This window comes from Eschscholzia californica, unplaced genomic scaffold (assembly GCF_041429995.1).
Source record: "Eschscholzia californica isolate CP2 unplaced genomic scaffold, dmEscCali1.0.p SCAF_4, whole genome shotgun sequence".
Classification (NCBI taxonomy): Eukaryota; Viridiplantae; Streptophyta; class Magnoliopsida; order Ranunculales; family Papaveraceae; genus Eschscholzia; species Eschscholzia californica.
In genome coordinates, this window is record NW_028238461.1 from 43,148,167 (window position 1) to 43,167,531 (window position 19,365).

At 36.1% G+C, this 19,365-nt stretch overlaps 1 protein-coding gene across 1 annotated transcript; it reads left to right on the plus strand.

Moving 5' to 3' along the window:
* Positions 1–8,881: 8,881 nt before the first annotated feature.
* Positions 8,882–14,560, plus strand: ATG6 (AUTOPHAGY 6). Its single transcript, XM_086634228.1, is given in 11 exon segments — positions 8,882–9,220; positions 9,541–9,899; positions 10,061–10,231; positions 10,540–10,664; positions 10,879–10,927; positions 11,719–11,877; positions 12,218–12,303; positions 12,697–12,768; positions 13,030–13,179; positions 14,080–14,272; positions 14,274–14,560. Coding segments are annotated over 11 exon segments (1,566 nt in total). The 5' UTR covers positions 8,882–9,069; the 3' UTR covers positions 14,325–14,560.
* The last annotated feature ends 4,805 nt before the right edge of the window (positions 14,561–19,365 follow it).

Below are 19,365 nucleotides of genomic sequence, written 5' to 3' on the forward strand. Positions count from 1 at the left end.
GTTTTCCTCTATTGGCGGTAATTAATCCCATCTTCTCATATGGAGAAAAAGAAATCAAGATTAGCTACTTCAAATTCCTTGGTTCAATCTGCCAAATTTGCAGAATTGTCGATCACCCCCTGAATCACTATCCCATTTTTGGGAATTCTTCGGATGATGATCTAGATGTTACTACTGAACCTATGGATACAACTATTATCATCTCTCAAAATTCTTGAACCAGAGGCCCCTCTTCTTATTGTGCCTCCCCCTTCTCTTATCCACCATTATATCCCACCTCACCTCATCTTCACTCAATCTGGTAAGAGAGGGAGAGAGAGCTCCAAAATTCATTCAACCAGCTCCTCTGAGAACTTAGAAGATCCACAACCATCACATGCAATGCTTATTGACAATAATGAGGCAAGGAGATTCCTGGAGGGCTCTCTAATCCTCACTCAGAGTCTTAACATTATTACCAGGGGGAGAAGAAGATGCTGCTTTACCTTCTGAGAAGGCTAACTAGTCTAGTGGTGATAGTCATTTTCTTGCTTTCTATTTTATTTTAGTTTCTAGTTATTTGGTCTCTATTGCCGGTCTTTCTTTGTAAGTAAGGTGTTTATGGTGATCTCCCGTTGGCAAGTATAGTAGCAATAGTTTAACTTGAAGTTTAGAGTTAGGAATCACTGATTTAGATTTTCGAGTAGTGAGTTAGTCTGAGCTTCTTTGGTATAAGACATTCAAGCTCTAGACCTCCTCTTTTGTGTCTATTGCCACATGTACCTGCCTTTTGTGGTTTTGTGCTGTTTGTTTTTGGTATCTTGATTTACGGTTATCTTGGTTATTCTGTTTCTCCTTTTTGTTGGTTATTCTTGTTTATTTTACTTTCAATTCTTTTTCTATTGTTCCTGACTGTGTACTTGATTTCCCTGAATCCCTGTCTTTGATGTCTTCCATGAACCCACACCCAATGACATCTCCATTCTTGCTTGGAATGTCAGAGGGTGTGGCAATTTAATTAACAGGGAGCACCTCTGGACCCTTATCAATGAGCACAAACCTGAAATTATCTTTCTATCTGAGACCAAATGCATTAATACCATTGTACCAACCTTAGAATATTGCTAAACCTCCATAACAACTACAACCACTTTACGGTTGAGCCTCTCAACAAGGCTGGTGGGATGGCAATTTTCTCGAATCAGGCATGTTCGCTTGAGATTTTGCATGCACATACTAACATGATTCATGCTAGAGGCACTCAGCCTCATAACAATCACCTGTTCATGGTTACGGGCTTCTACACTTGCCCATATAAAACCAACAAATTGAAACTTTGAGAAGAACTTAAAATGCATGTTCCTGATCATAATACACCGTGGGTGCTTATAGGAGATCTTAATATTATCCTACACCTAACAAACAAAGTGAGGGGTAGTGAAGCCCACCCGACCCATTCTATGAAAATAAAAAATGCTATTAATGAGTTAGGCCTCCACGATATAGGTTACACTGGGCCGCTCTACACCTGGTCAAACAAGCAATTCGGTGGTAATCTCATCCAAGAACGACTTGACCGAGCCTTGACTAACCATCAATGGCTCTTGGACTTCCCGACTTCTCTCCTCACTCATCTACCGGGTATTGGTTCGGATCGCAATCTCATCCTTCTCACCACTAATACGAAATCCAACCTCGATCGCAGGCCTTTCAAATTCATCAGAACCTGGATGTCCCATCCCTACTGTGCCCGCTACATCAATGCCAATTGGCTCAACACTCCCTCCCCTACACAAGCCAAACTCAACTCTTTACTCATTAGACTCTCCAAATGGAATAAATCTGTCTTCGGGCACCTCGAGACTAATATCAAACTTCTTACCAAAACCATCTAGGGGGTTAATGATCAGGCCACTTATCAGGAACTCTTTTCCCAATTAGAGGAGCTCTTCCATTAGCGAGAAAGCCTCTGGGAAGAGAAATCTCGGATGCTTCCATCAACTTAGGAGATCGCAATACCAAATACTTCCACTCCAAAGCGATAAACCAGAATAGGAAAAACCAAATCAATTGCATCATACCACTTGGTCTAATGACACGACACAAATTGCCAACATCTTATCATCTCATCTCATCAACATCTCTTCATCTGAGGGCACCACCATCTCAGAAGATCTCCTTAATTTGTTTAACAACCAGATCAACTATACCCAGAATATCATCCTCACTGCAAATCCCCCTGAAGAGGAGGTCAAAAACGCAGTTTTCTCCTTGAAACCAGAAGTTGCTCCAAGTCCAGATGGATACCCTCCTTTCTTCTATTAATCCAACTGGGACACTGTAAAAAACAATATCTTCAACATGATCAACAACTTCTTCCAGACTATCAACTCCCGCCCCTATCTAACCATACTCACATTTGTCTGATCCCCAAACCCGAAACTCCTCAAACCCCGACCGACTTCATGCCTATCAGTCTTCTAAACACCACTTACAAGATTATCACTAAAATCCCGGCGAACCGTCTAAAAAGGCTGCTTCCAGACCTCATCTCCCCCTTTCAAGTGGCCTACATACTTGGCAGACAAATCACATACAACATCATCATTAGCTAGGAACTTGTCCATTTCTTTAAGAAAATTTGTGGTTCTAAAAGCTATTTCGGTCTTAAACTCGATATGTCAAAAGCTTTTGATCGAATCGAGTGAGACTTCCTTGAGAGTATTATGACCAAGATGGGTTTCTATAATTGGCTTCGACCCATTCACTCTTGCCTCACTTCCTCCTCGATGGCGGTTCTATTAATGGTCGCCCGGGACCCACATTCAATGTTAGCAGAGGCATAAGATAAGGAGATCCCCTATCTCCTTTCTTATTCACGATCACCATAGAAGGTCTGAGCAGACTCCTTGAGAACAATGAACACTCTAACCAGTTCGTGGGTTTTCTCATTCCTAACTCCAACATTACCATTAAACACCTTTTTTTGTAGACGACTGCATCATCTTCGGTTAAAACACACTAGAAAACATTTACAACCTCAAACAGATCTTCAAAACCTTTAGTGATGCTTCTGGACAAATGATTAACTACGCTAAATCCACTATCTTTTTCTCCAAAAACTCTCACCCTAAATTCAAAAGGATGATCATCCGCAATCTCAAAGTTCGACAATTCTCTTCTCTTGTCAAGTATTTGGGCACCAACCTCTTCATTGGTGCCAGCAAAAAACAAGCTTTTTCCTCCCTTCTATCTCAGATTCAGAATAAACTTTCCAAGTGGCAAACAAATCTCTTATCCCAAGTTGGTCCTTCTATGGTTATCTCCACAATTGCAGTTGTCATTCTCCGATATCAAATGCAGTGTTTTATCCTTCCCAAAGGAATAAGCAACAATATTGAGACCCTTCAAAGGTCATTCTGATGGGGAAAATCCAAAACGATCCATACTATTAACTGGTCCCCCATTTGCCTTTCGCACAAATTAGGGGGATTAGGTTTCCGCCTTCGTACAAATTGGGGGGATTAGGTTTCCGCCTTTCTCATCTTGACTACCAAGCTTTTCTGGGCAAGCTGGCTTGGTGCATGATCAAGGATCTTCATACCCTTTGGGCGAAATTACTTAACGCCAAGTACTTTTCGAAAGAGCCAAAACCCTCCACCCTCAAATCTAATCACTCATGGATTTGGAAATCCATTTGTAAACACGTTAACCAGGTTTCAGGCTTAATCTTCTGGGATGTTAATCAGGGCACTCACATTGATATCTGGCATGATTATTGGATTCCTGATCATCCCCCGCCTGCTCCAGACATCAGGAACATCAACATTAATCGAGTGGCTCAATTCATACACAGTAAAACCTGAAACATAAATTTAATCAATCAATGTTTTACTATTGATATTGCTAATGTCATTTTAAGTATTCACCTGCAGGAAAACAAAGAGGATACGGTAAGATGGCCACTAACGAAATCAGATAACTACACTATCAGTTATATGTACCATAATTTAAGGATTACAGGGAATACTAACCAAAATGATGGTGTTAAACGGAGTTTCATCTGGAATATCAACACGACTCCTACAATAAATCTTTATCTATAGAAATGTTGTACGCACAGTCTACCGGTTCGAGGAAAGATTGATAAATTTATTGGTAACTCTTATATTCGTCTATAACTAGAACGAAACTATTAATCATGCTTTACTACATTGTTGTTACACCAGACCAATTTGGTTTTACTTCCAAATACTGACAGATAATATCACCAACGTCAAGGATTGGATTCTTAATTGGAAGGACCTTGATGATGATTTAATTAACCTTTATGCTAAAATGTTATTGTTTATTTGGAAGGCGAGATGTGAGAAATGCTTCTCCTTGCAGTCTCAAACACCTATGTAGGTTATTATCAGAATCAAAGCTACCCCAACTAAGATAATTAATGAAATCAACTTCCAAAGCAGACAAAAAGAAAAATCAATCGAAGTGGATCCCACCAACAACACCATTTCTCAAAATTAATGTTGATGCATCCTTCACTAAGCTGACGGTGATGGCAGGAATCAGATCTATTATGCAGGATGACAAAGCAAACTTGTAATAGCCTTATCAGATACATTCAGAGGTCAAAACCCGGAAGAATGTGAATGCTTAGCTATCTGTGGTGCTATGCTTTGGGCGATGGAATTAAGGATCCATCATCTCCACATTGAGAACGATAATATCAATGTGATTAGGTATCTCCACGACTCTAGTATATCAGGCAAGCAAATTGAAGACATCCTCAATCTCAAAGATAACTTCACCAACATCATCTTTTCTTACATAACGAGACAGAATAACAATATGGCTAACTTGTAAGCCAAATGGAGCAGGAAAAATCGGCAAAAAATGGACATGTCACAATCTCCAAGAGTTAATTTCATGTTCTAGCTAGTGTTTTGATGTATCTTCTCTTCAACAAAAAAGAAAAACCACTTATATTTTATAGTTACGGGCGCTACTAAAAATACCTGACCAAAATTTTATAAGCGCAGGACTTTTTTTTTACTCGGGTCAATAATCATTGACCTAAACTCTTTATAAGCATCCATTCAACTAATCTTGGTGAATTTCACCTCCATCTCTTCTATCTTCTTTTTTCAAAACAACTCACTTTCTCTCTCTAACTTAATTTTATCTTTCTCTCTCAAGTTCTATTTTTATCCTTCTGGGTACAAGGTTTGAACAATTCGAATCTTCAAACCAGAGTTTCCACGATCTTCAACAAAAAAAACTAGAGTTTTCATGGCGGCTTGAGTCTTTGTCGCTTCAAGCTCAACAACCAATTTTTTTTATTTGTTTGGTAACTACTAAAATCCTAGGATTTACAATTATATAATCTATTCTTTTTAACGCATTTTTAAAAAACAATTAACCCGCTTTTCCGAAAAAGCGTCTGTGTTTTTTTTTTCGAAAGTTTTTTTTCCGGATACCATTTTTCCCATAAACATAGTTTTATCAAGAGAATAGGTTTTTTTCCATGAAAACTAATACTTTTTTCACAGAAACCGTTTTTCATTTAAACCGTATTTTTAGGAAAACTGTTTTTTACGAAAATCATTTTTTTCCACTAAAAACCGTTTTTTACGAAAATCAATTTTTTCATGAATAATGCTTTTTCACGAAAACCGTTTTTCTGATAAACTTTTTTCAAGAAAATCATTTTTTTTTCGAGAAAAACGATTTCTGAAAAATGGTTCCTGAAAAAACATGATGTTCGAGGAAAAAACAATTTGTGAAGAAAAATAGTTTTAGGGGAGAAAACTATTTTTTCGAATAAAAAAACGATCTCAAAGAAAAAGGAAAGTTTTCTGAAAAAAGCTATTTCAAAGAAGAAAAAAATCGTGAAAAAATAATTTCAGAAAAAAACAATTTTTTGGGGAAAATAATGGTTTTTCTTTCGAAAAAATGGTTTTCGTGAAAAAAAAAAGAATTTCAAAAAAAGAAAATTTATTTTCGGGTAACAAATATTTTATTTGTTTAATTATTAGTTTGAAATTTGGCATTAGTAATCTGAAATCTTAGCAAATCTTACGGGGTAGGGTGAGATTTAGGTCCAATACAAATTTTAGACTTAGGAATCCTTAAAGATTCAAGAGTTTTGTGATTCATGGTAGCCAAACAGACCAAGGAATCTTGATTCCTACCAAATCACATTTTGGTAGGAATCCTGTATCCAAACGCACCATTAGTTCTTCTTCCTTTTCTCTATACCAATTGGTAAATCCAATCATACTTTATCTACTAATAAGAAAAAGAATTGCTATACTGTTTATATCATATCTCATTCCTACCAAACCCATTTTTGGTAGGAATCCTATATCCGAACGCACCATTAGTTCTTCTTCCTTTTCTCTCTACCAATTCGTAAATCGGGTCATACTTTATCTATTAATAAGAAAATGAATTGCTACACTTGTTATAGGATGGTGCGGACCAGCCTTCCGGGCTGCTAGTGATACTGTCCGCTTTGGCACACCTGGGCCTGACAGTTTTAAAAGGCCTCACTAGGGAAGGGTGCTTGACCTCTTAAGATGAGCACAACATTCCATCTCACCACCAAGGTGGGCTTAACTTACAACACACCCTCCCAAGACCACATCATAGTCGAGTGAATCGTGTTGATGACGTGTTATAGGATGGTGCGGACCAGCCTTTCGGGTTGCTAGTGATATTGTCCACTTTGGCACACCTGGACCTCACAGTTTTAAAAAGCCTCACTAGGAAAGGGTGTTTAACCTATTAAGAGGAGCACCACACTCTACCTCACCGCCAATGTGAAATTGACTTGCAACAATACTGTTTATATCATATCTGATCTACTAATAAGAAAAAGAATTCCTTTGAGGTTTATTTCGTATGAGGTGAGAGAAAACATGGATTAGTAGAACTAATGAAGATAAAGAACATAAAGTTGGAGAAATTTCAGTAGAACTGAATCAGATTTCATATCGAAATTCAGAGTAACTAACAAGGAAGAAATCAGAAAAACATAGTTATCTTGTTGCTTCTATTATGTCTACTATTGGAATTACTTTGATGGGTATTGTTGTTTATTACAAATTTTAATGGCAAATGGAGGTCAACTCTCTCTCTCTCTCTTCTTTCTCTCTCGCAAACTTTGTTTCTATAATCTAAAAGTTACCATTTTTGTCAACTTAAAGTGGAAGAGATTCATTTACATTTACGCCTTAAATTACTTTTTAAACGACGAGGTCCTTTCTATGCACCGGAGCTCATCTTAGTCTATTAATAACAAAGTTGATTCTTCCGGTGTATAAAATAAAAATTTCAATGGTTTTTGCTACTATGACCTTCCCAACAACGATATTTTTTGAAGCATTTCACCTCGAAATAAGAAATATCGATACTCGGTATAAAAAAAAATAGTAAAAGTAAATTAAGTCGTAAATGTAAATGAATAAATAGTGGGTTCCATTGTTTCTATGGTTACTTTTTAAACGGTGAGGTCCTTTCTATACACCGGAGCCCTTTTCCTGTAAGATTTCCTACCTTATCTTCTCAAAATTCATTAAACTTCTTCTTTTTATCTTCAAATTCATAAATCTTTGAAGGTTTTAGTTCCTCCAATTGGTTCTACACCTTCAAAATCTACACTTCTCTCAATTAAATATGTTAAAGTCAAGGATTCTTAATTCGTTTTCAGATGCTCTCAAGAGAAACTGTTATGAAGCACTGTCCATTATGAAGCTCTGCGAACATAAACGTTTTTATAAGACAACTTACCTAAAATTATATGAATTAAAATTCTAAAACATAAAAGAGAAATATACCGAACATAAAACTTATTCAATAACACATAATTGATGGAATATAAAAACAAAAAAGACAAAAAAACGGGCCCGATTCTGCAAAGCCCGATTCGAGCCCGTCAGACTCAGAATGGATGCCCAACTCGGGACTGGCACCGACCCGACCTTTTAAACACCACTACTGTTGTGATTGATCTTACTAGAGGACTTGAATTTATTCATTACTCTTGTGATCTACTTGTGATTCATGGTGATATTAATTGTGATTAGTGAAGATATTGGAGGTGTGATTCGTGGTGATAATATTCTATTAGATTTTGATTTCCATGCGAAAATTGTTGATTTTGGTCTTGTTGATTGAGGATAGAAGATATTGGAGGTGAGTTGTTTCTGGAATTTCAAAGATTGAGATCGATTTTAAACGAACGCAGAAATTTTCTAGATGGGTGAGGAAAATGGATTCATAATTGAAGAAACGAAGCCATCAAATTTCATGAAACCAGTTTTTGTTATTCTAAAATCGGAGTATTTGAAAAGTTGCTTCCGTGGTAGAATTTGAAATGAAGTCGAAATTGGTGACTAAAAAACCCCCAATTTGAGATCGAGTCATAACTCCTAAAATCAACTCTAAGCTGATGTATCCATTCCTTGAATAGATTTATCCTTAACCCTAAGCACTAAATCGAATCATCTAATGCCTAAAATCAGATCTTATAGAACAAAAATGTTATCGAAATAATGAAAAATGAGTCGAAGGAGAAATCTGGGAAGTTCTAAACACACCCGATATTATTGCCAGGACCTAAAAAAAACGCCTATATAACAATAAAGCTGCCTGCGTATAAAACTTTCCATTTAATTTCTTCATGGTTTACCAAACAATAAAAAATGAAATTTTGACAAGAAAAATGTGGTTTTCTTTTTGAAAGGAAATTTTTTTTCTTGTATTCCGATGTTCTCCCACGTAACAAACGACTCTTAGTGTCTGACAGGCCCGACCCGTAATTAAGACCCAAGCCCGAAGGTACCCGGCCGATTCCCAAGCCCCATATAATATTTCCAACAGAAAACGTTTTATTTTCAAAGAAAAAAAGAGAAAACGTTATAACTGTAACGGCGTTTAATTTTACGTACTTTATATTTGGTGAACGTAACAAGGTCACCCACAAAACCAGGTAAAATCCCCAAATTAACGCCATTGAAGTACATCATCATCAAGTATAAGCTTCAACATCTTTCTCTAGAACGCCAGAAACCCTAGAAACGAACCATGAAGGATGAAATTTCTGATAAAGGTAGGAGCTTACCCGTCGATCCGAATCTCCCTAAATGGGTTTGCCAGAACTGTCATCATTCACTATGCATTGTTGGTGCCGATTCTTATGCAGACAAGTTCATGAATGACTCCTCTACTCGCTCTGGTTAGGGTTTTCTTCCAATTTTTCTTATATTTCCTATCATTATACTAAATTATTAACTTCATCTGAGTTATTGGTCACAATTTGGTTATCAATTTCGTTAAATTAGGAGTTTGAAGCTATAATTGATTGATTCGAAGAATTCCCATCTCAATTTGATATTAGTTAATTGTTAAACTAGAATTTGATTTTTATGAAAAATCTTAGTATTACTTCAGGAATGCCCTAAATTGAGATGTTAATAATTCTTTGTTTAGAAGTGTAACAACTATACCTATCACAATTTGAAGCTTAAAGTTTGAAATTTGATAATATTGGGTCAGGGATACAAGGCTCTTCCGTTCATGGAGCAGGGAGTGTTTCGGGTTCAACTAGAATGGACCATTCCTTCGTCGTTCTGCCGAAACAAAAAGTTCCAACACAGGGTATCCCCCCTCGTCCTCGTGGTGGACCGAACCAGTCTGATACTACTCAAAGTGGGAAAACAATGGAAGAGTCCTTTGTTGTCTTGCCACCAGCTGCTGCTTCCATGTACAACTGCGAGTCTGGTTCAGATGGTGGAACCCATTTACCTTCATCAGGGGGAAATCCCAATAACCCTTCACAGCCAAACAATTCGGGTTTTCACTCAAGTATAACTGTTTTGAAACGTGCTTTCGAGATAGCCAACAAACAGACCCAGGTACAAGGGGCTAATTGTCGAATTTCGAATATGTTCTTTTCTTTTTGTTGTCGCTATTAAGTTAAGATCATGTGGGATTATCTATGTAGAGACATATTTATTAGAACTTGAGATCTTTTGAGTATGATAAGTGTACTTTATTTATGTTTTCTTATTGCCAGGTTGAACAACCTTTATGCTTGGAATGTATGCGTGTTTTATCTGATAAACTTGATAAAGAGGTTGAAGATGTGAACAAGGACATTGAAGCATATGAAGCTTGTCTTCAGCGTCTTGAAGGAGAGACACGTGATGTTATGAGTGAGCCTGATTTTCTTCGCGAGAAATTGAAGGTATTTTTAGTATTTTTATGAAAAGAAAGGAAATCCGTCTAATAAGCTGATTCATTCTTAGAAGTTCTGGTGCATTTTTTCATCTATTTTTCAGTTGGGTCTGTTTGAAGTAATTGTTAGACTTAGAGGCGTACTGCAATCACTAAATGTATTTTCGAGATAAAAGTAGTGGCCCCAAAATTGATTGTGAGATTTCATTAATCGTATTGTTAGTAACATTATCATGCAACCAAATCTTATGTATTTTCTCCATTTAAAAGTTTGTCATATTGTAAATTTATCATATGATTTTCTGGTTAATGCTTAAGATTGAAGAAGAAGAAAGAAGACTTGAAGCAGCAATAGCTGAAACTGAAAAGCAATGTGTAGAATTAAATGCTGAGTTAAAGGAATTGGGACTAAAATCTGAGCGCTTTAAAGACCTGGAGGAACGGTAAGTAAGAGCACTCATTGGTTGGCACTTGCCAAGTAGTGTCAGTTTAGATATTGAAGCTTTCGTTGGATATTAGTCATGATTTTAACTTAAAGGAGTCTTTCGCATACTATTTTTCCTTTTTGTGCCTCTATTTTCTTACTAACCAGAATTGTAATTGTATGGAAAGTTTTGGCTGACAAGTGCTTTCCTTTTGTTGATTGAACTTGACTAGGTATTGGCACGAGTTCAACAGTTATCAGTTTCAGTTAACTAGACATCAGGTATTCTATGTTGCTTTCTGTTGTTGCCTTATCAGATTATTCTTCAATTTATACATTACATTTTAAGCTGAAGACCGAATTTTGATAATGAGTCATACTGCGCTGCTCAATATACTTATGTTTCATGAATGTGATAATGATATGCAAATTTTTGTAAGATCATTATGTCCGACTTTTGCTCTCAGGAACGTTCAGAAAGAACAGTAAAGGTCAGAAGGCACAGTATGCCTGAAGTGCAAAGCACTCGAGGCACAAGGTGCAGACACCTGAGCGAGACAACGCGTGAATAATTTAAAAACCAACAAAGCGCACAAGAGATATGTAGATTAAACTAGAATCTTGAAGTTACTGGCAAATGAGATAAATAAGTTAACTAGCTTATTGAAATACGCGTGAGTGGTTTATGCTCTAAGTTTAGATATTGGGGAATCTCTATTTTATCGTCTCTATTATTGACTATTAAGCAAATAAAGATTATGGATTTAAAAGAATCATTATTTATTTATGTTTTTCTGTGAAAATGAAGGGCAAAAGAACAGTTGGGATGAACACACTTAATTACCCATGAAGCCATTTATAGTTTAATAACACATGCATTTGATGTTTCTCATTGACATTTTCTAATTTCTCCAGAAACGTTGTTTGCTTCTTTTGGAAGCATTTTTTCATTTAATGACATTAAGTCAGAATTGTTGATTCTTGTTATGAATTAGTTATCTGTTTTCAGCGTTTCCTTGTGTTGTTACTGGTGAAGCAGAAAAATCTTAACTTCATATATTTCCATTCCACAGGAAGAAAGAGACGCAATTTTGGCTAAGATTGAAGTTTCTCAAGCACATTTAGAAGTTTTGAAGCGCACCAATGTCCTGAATGATGCCTTTCCAATCTGGCACGACGGAGAATTTGGGACCATAAACAATTTTCGACTTGGTCGTCTCCCTAAAATCCCGGTATGCCATGTAAAAACTTTGCATGCTTCCGTCCAAGTGTGATTGACTTGTCCAGCAAACTTAGACTAGGAACACTGAACAGACTACAATACATAATTTATCAAGGGATTTTTATCGTTGCTCCCATGGCTATGTGTGTGGTATCATAGAAGCGATGCCTTGTTCTCTTCTGCTTGTTCTTACTTGAGCAGTACCTAAAGACAGAACATAGAAAGCTTATTTTAGTAATAAAAGTATCACAGATTGAATATGGATGATTTATATATTGCACAGTTATTTCAAAGTAATCCATCTACTCCATCATGTATCATATTTGATGTTTTCCTTTGCTGTATTGTAGGTCGAGTGGGATGAAATAAATGCTGCTTGGGGACAAGCCTGTCTTCTCCTTCACACAATGGCTCAGTACTTCAGACCAAAGTTCCCGTATCCATACGAGAAAGTTTCATAATCGAACTATATCTATCTGTATATACTTCTCTTAGTTATCACAATTTTACTCGTCCCTAATTAAGTTTTTAGGGTTTTGAAAGCCTGCCGCATATTGACCCGGGAAAAATCCTATATAATCTGAACATCGTTTCCTAGAGGACCCTTTCTTGAAGTATAATGCTCTTACTCTGTTAAAAGTTGCACCCTCTGATTTGGCTTCAGATGCATATGGGTTTGTGGTTGACAAGTTTTGAGCTTCTTAATTAATATAATCCCAAATCTTTACATGTGATGAAAATATGATTTTTCTGCTGAAACGATATTTACTCGATGAATAGTTATCAATGTGTATTGTTGGCAGGATGTCCTTAATGTAGTGATTTCTAGATATCGGATAAAAATTCTTCCCATGGGCAGCTACCCACGGATTATGGATAGCAACAACAATACATACGAGCTGTAAGTAAATTCTATTAAATTGTTCTTTAGAGTTTGAAGAGGGCTAATATTCTTGTTTGCTAGGTTATCATCATCAATAGACATGCGAAAATGTAAAAGACAATTCAGTGAACTGTTTTAGGGTTTTATAGAAAACATCTTTCGTTCTCTTCTTCGATTGTTTTTTAGGAGTTTGAAGTCTCTTTTCTTTATTTACTTTTTTCTTCCTTTTTCAGTTATATATTTCTACTGTTGACAAGTTCAATGTTCTTATGTCAATAGATTTGGTCCTGTGAATTTATTTTGGAGTACTCGCTATGACAAGGCAATGACACTGTTCTTGACATGCCTCAAAGACTTTGCCGAGTTTGCAAATTCTAAGGATCAAGAAAACAACATACCACCAGAAAAGCGTTTCAAGCTTCCTTACAAGTAAGTAGTGGTATCCTTCAACATTCAAAGAACTGTTGATTAATAACCGAACAGTAATTAAGTTCTCTTAATACCTATTTGATCGATGGCCTGGTCGTTTTTGTGCATTAGTGAGACGAGCAAAGCAGAACTCGGGGGGCTTGTTACGTCTCATATTGGGAAAAAATATTGGGTGCTTAAGATTTTGTTATATATTCTCAATTCTTTTCAAACTCTAAAAATATTAGACTTGGGCCTAGGAAGAATCTAAGTAGTCGCTCTACAGCGCGAGTGACTTAGGAATCACGTGGCTGAGAACTCGGCTTAAGTCATTAATTAAATAAACTCAGTACTTTCTTACTACAATTCAGGAGTTCCATATAAACTATAATAGAAAATTAAGAAAGTACCAAGGAAAAAGGAAGGAAAACTCGAGGAGTTCCTCAAACTCGGCTCCTGCTTGAGCCACCTGAAAGCCTGAACGACCTCATGACCCAACTACCCAAGGTAGAATGGAGCATGACATTTTGGCTTTGTTAGGAAATACTGCTTCAGTTTGTTGCTTACGTTCTTGTATTCGGGGGCCTCGCGGCCCACGTGACTTAGGAATAACGTGGCTGAGAACTTGGCTTGACCATTTAATTAAATAAACTATATACTACCATTCAAGAGTTCCGCATGAATTATAAAAGAAAACTAAAAGAAAGTACCAAAGAGAAAGAAGGGGAAACTCACAGGAGTTGCTCAAACGCGGTTCGTGCTCGAGCCACCACAAAGCCCTAGTGGCCTCCTATCCAACACCGGAGGGTATAAACTGCTTCAATTTATTTTGTCGGTGACCTATCAAAATTAGGGTTTCTAATTTCAAATATTAAAAGGAACAACAGAGGAATTACTAGAAAAATGTACTCCTTTTTGTAGGATTGAGAACGATAGAGTGGAAAATTACACAATCACACAGAGCTTCAACAAGCAAGAAAACTGGACGAAAGCTCTGAAGTACACACTCAACAACCTGAAATGGGCTCTTTACTGGTTTGTTGGTAACACAAACTTCCAACCTTTGTCTGCAATGGTAGCTTCTCCTGCCGAAGTTCCTGGTGCAAATTCCTTGTTACCCTAAACAGATGACTGCTTCCAAATCTGAAGCTCGGCCAAACCCATGACTCTTATGCAGAAACTGCTTGTACATAGAAATGGTTATGGAAATTTCTCTGTCTTCTTAGTTTCTTCATACTTCAAAATTCTTACTCTATGCTCTATAGAATTTGCTTCGATTAGGCAGCAGATATGTATAATGAGAGGTGGTGTTTTTCGTCACTTTTCGCATTCTCAACTTAATGCCATGTAAAGTTAGCTAACTATGCCTTCTTTGTCTGAAGTGCTTTAGTTTCTTGTGTTATTCTTTGTACTTCTAGAATAGTCATGGTTTTCTTAAAGGAGTTGTTCTGCAGATAGAAACCTTCGATATGGGGATAGCAAACAATACCTTTTCGTAAGGGGTGGGATGGGTTGGTTTAGTTACCGGCCAATTTTGATCAAATCAAAGCCTTAGAAACCAGGGGAAACCAATTTCGTTGGATTTGGTTTGGAGCTCTTGGAATAGGTTGGGCGGTTTTATTGTACTATGAGGATGTCCAAATGCAATGCAAGACTCGATTTGAAAAATGGTTGTGTTTAATTCCATGTTGGGGAAAAGAAAAGAAATGATTCTCAAATGGTTGTGACTAAAAAAGAGGTGATTTTGATATTTGACTAGGATGTAGATTGTGCTGTAACAACATCAAGTAAGATTTTCATGATCGATCGAGTACAAATATACGGTTTGGACATCCAAAATAGTACGTGGATTAAAGACTTAGTCAATTAAGAATGACTTAGGGACATCTTTGTTTACTTAAAATAAATTTGATTGTATTTATTCCTTAATTTCCAGTCATCACTTTTTTTTTTTCTCTCCACCTCTCTTCCTTTCCCTCTCTTTTACTTCTAAAAACCCGAGGAGATTGATTGGGGGTGACGAGAACGTCTATTGGAGAAGACGAAGAGGAAAGTCCTTGGGTTATCTTCAACTCAGATCTTCCGAGTTAAAGAAGATATATCCCAACAGATTCGATAATTATTGGGGTCTTTTACAGAGAGAAAGAAATGGAAAAGAAGAGAGGAAGATAGAAGAAGAGACGGAGAGAGGAGTGAACGAGAAAAGACAGTAATGGTAGTGGTGTTCGGGAGTTGTGGTGATCGGCCCAAAATGTAGTCATGTAGACGAATTGAAGATACAGATTAAAAAAACAAAATACAATCTACTTTACCTTTGGATTTAAAATAGAAAGATATTTCGAAGTCAATTTTAATTTACAAAATCTTTATTATCCGAGAATAATTTAGATGCAGGTTAAAGAAGACATTTTGTCCTATAAATATCTTCCACTTAAAAACAAGTCAGTATTAAAGACCCTGACTACAGTGATGATAAGTGAGAAAAGTTGGTAGATATTTTCTAGTGCTTCTGAGCACCTACCCCCACCTCAACCAATACCTTCTATCTTTAAGTATCTTCTATCTGATGAATCCCAAGTTTCAACATTCATTGTCAGCCTCCAAACCCTCAAATCTCAAGCAGTTAGAGACTCATACGCCACTATCACACTTGTAACTCTGGCTTATATGGAGTTTTGCTCAACTGTCACAAAAGTTATAATTATGACGAAATTGAGCTTACACCAATCCACCATGTTATTGATATTTTTTTAGTTGATCCACTAAAGGTACCTAAGATAATAGAAAATGTCTTTCATCAAAAAAAAAAAAATAATAGAATAGGGGAATTTGGCCAAAACTCCCTAAGAAATTATGACTTTGGTTAAAAAGGATTCATCAAAGTTTTTTAGGCTTCACCTCCCTGATGGCAATTATGTAATTTTCAATTTCAGTAAAAACACCAACCTAACCCTAGTCTAAGAAAATACCTTGCAAACACCTTGCACTGCCTTGCAAACACCTTGCACTGCCTTGCAAAGCCTTGCAAACACCTTGCAGAGCATTGCAAACACCTTACATGGTTTTTGCAAACACCTTGGATAGCCTTGCAAACAAATTGTAGAGCCTTGCGAACACCTTGCAGAGCCTTGCAAAAACTTTGCAGAGCCTTGCGAACACCTTGCATGACTTTTGCAAATACCTTGCACAACCTTGCGAACACCTTGCAGAGCCTTGCAAAGCTTTGCAAATACCTTGCAGAGCCTTGCAAACACCTTGCAGAGCCTTGCAAAGCTTTGCAAATACCTTGCAGAGCCTTGCAAACACCTTGCAGAGCCTTGCAAACACCTTGCAGAGCCTTGCAAACACCTTGCAGTGCCATGCAAATGGTTTGCAAATTAGTTTTTGAATTGATTTAACATGAAATTTGTTACAAATTATTATATTTTGTCTAATAGAATGTTGTATCGAAAAACTAGCTAAAACCCCTACAAATTCATAATAGTCATTTTATAAGCTCTAGCACCATCATTTTACATTTCTTCGAAAAACTTCCAAAGCTTTCATGAAATTCTCAATTTGAACATAAATACCAATTATGATTGTCCAAGAAAAAATATTTCTCATAGGCATTTCATCTAACAACTTTATAGCTATTTCAACCATTCTAAGTCTTGTATAACCAACTAACGTTGCATTCCAAGCAACAACATCTCTTTCAAGCATTTTATCAAACATATTGCTTGCATCAACTATACTTTCACAACTTCCATATAAATCCAACAAATAAGTTTGAACATAAACATCAAAACTAACAAATTGTCATCCATCATTCATAACTCAATGAAAATAAAGCAATGAAGAAGTTGAATTATACCTTGAAACACTATCAATTTCTCCTTCCATTGAAAGTATATAAAACTTTCTCTCTCTAGAATTTAGAACCAAAAACTAAATCAAACCCCTTAATAGCCTCTTCAAACAACAAGCAAATAGATTAAATCACCAAAACCTAAAAACATCAACCTATCTTATAACCAAAATCGATTCAAACCCCAGAAATTTTAATCGGCGTCGACAATCCAACTCGGTTCGGTCATGAGAAAAACTCAAATTCCTGATTTATTAGTTAGATTATTACTAGGTATTTCTAATTGAATGAAGGGTATTTTTGACTCTTAAAAAGTTGGTGCCTTTAAAAATGTCCTTCAAGCCTATTTTTATAACTTACTTGGGACCTAGCTAGTTAAAAAGATGGGTTGTCTTTTTAACAAAAAAATACTAGAAATTGGGCCTCCGGCCCAATTTCCTGAATAGAATATGTGAAGAGTTCCAAGTTTGAGAGTTGAGCATCTCTAGGATATCCAAGAAGAACTCTAAAAGTTATGTCTCTAAGTCTTATTGAAGTTTTCTTCTTAGATTGCCAAAATAGAGTTATCCTAAATTTTTTCTCTCTAATGATATCACTAAAATAACTACATTCATATACATGTCAATTTGAACTTAAATATGAAGTTTGATGACAAAAGTACTTAAAGACTCTCAAAATGAAGCTCTGAATTTAGAACCCTTTAGAGAAGTCTCTTAAAAGAACTCTTTTTGAAATAATTATCTTTACGTAATCTTTCAGAGAGTCTACTTAAGAATCTCTAAAATAACTACGTTTATATGAATTTAGAGTTTTCTAAACAGAGTATCCCGCTAGAAATGTTTTTCTAACAAAAACTTGAAACTCTGATACTCTAAATTTTAGAGTTTGAGTTTACTATTGGAGACGCTATTATACCACCCAATATTAGGACTGTGGTATCAATATTTTAAATTCCTTCAAAATTGATGAACTTCACGATTTGGACAACACTAAATAGGAGGTTATTTACAAGTTGGCCATCTTTAAAAAAACGATTTTGGTGAATTGATCGTCTTTGCAGGACGAAAACGTATAAATATTTCTTTACAAGATACTCTCGTCTTTAATGAATAATATTGTATCTCTCAAACTTATCTCGAATGAAAAAATTAAATTTCTCAAAATTATCTCAAAAGAAGGATTGAGATTATACCTCCCAATATTACGTTCAATGTAACCACTGACATTGACTGAAATTACACTTTTCAAACTTTTGTCCAACTACGATTGTTGAGTTGTTCAGTCCACCACTTTTTGGTGTAACGGTTATACACCCGTCTTAAGTTCATGAAGTCGTTGGATCGAGTCTCGGTGGAAGCAGTTGTTATCAAGATTTATCATATGTAATTTAGGTTATAAATAATGTAATAATTTGTTGGGCTTAAACCTTTTTGTTGTCGGACTTTAGACCTCTTTCATTCTCGGTTTAAATTAGGTGGTTATCGTACTTATTACATCTCCATGATACATCAATGCCTTGTAACGACTAACGTAGAACGTAGTCGAATTCTCAAAAAAAAATTATAAAATTATTCATGCTCACCGTTATTCCCTCGCTAACCTACATTTTTTTTTTCTTATTATTTACACCCTTAGATTCAAGGATTTTAGAGTGAAAGGTCCAATTTTTGGAGGGTAAAACCAAAATAAATCCAACCTTGCCAAAAAATGAGTTTCCCGTCCAAATGTCAGGACAACTCATTGTTTCCTGATTTTTTTTTTTTATCTCCCTCTTGCCCTTGGACGGGACATGCTGACGTTTCCTGACAAAAAAATAATTGGATGGTAAATAAAATAATTTCCCGTACACAAAAAAATTCAAAATTTCAAATTCCCGCCCAGCAAATCATCTCTTCCTGGTAAATAAAATAATTTCCCGTACACAAGAATATTCAATTTTTTTTGAAAATTTGGAATTTTCAAATTCCCGCCCAGCAAACCATCTCTTCCCGATAAATAAAATAATTTCCCGTACACAAGAAAATTCAAATTTTCAAATTTTTTTGAAAATTTGAAACGAAATTTCAAATTCCCGGTACAAAAGTGTCTAGTACAGAAGAAAATTTCCGGTAAATAAAATAATTTCCCGGACACAAGAAAATTCCCGGTACAAAAGTGTCTAGTACAAAAGAAAATTTCCAGTAAATAAAATAATTCCCGGTGCGTCAGACAATTTTCAAAAAAAAATTCGTTTCCCGAGAATTTTTCGGTGGCAATTCCGTAAATTTCTGAACAGTACAGATTCTGATGGACGGGTTGTCAGATTCTTTTTCAGAAAAAAATCGTTTCCCGAGAAAATTTCGATGGCAATTTTGTAA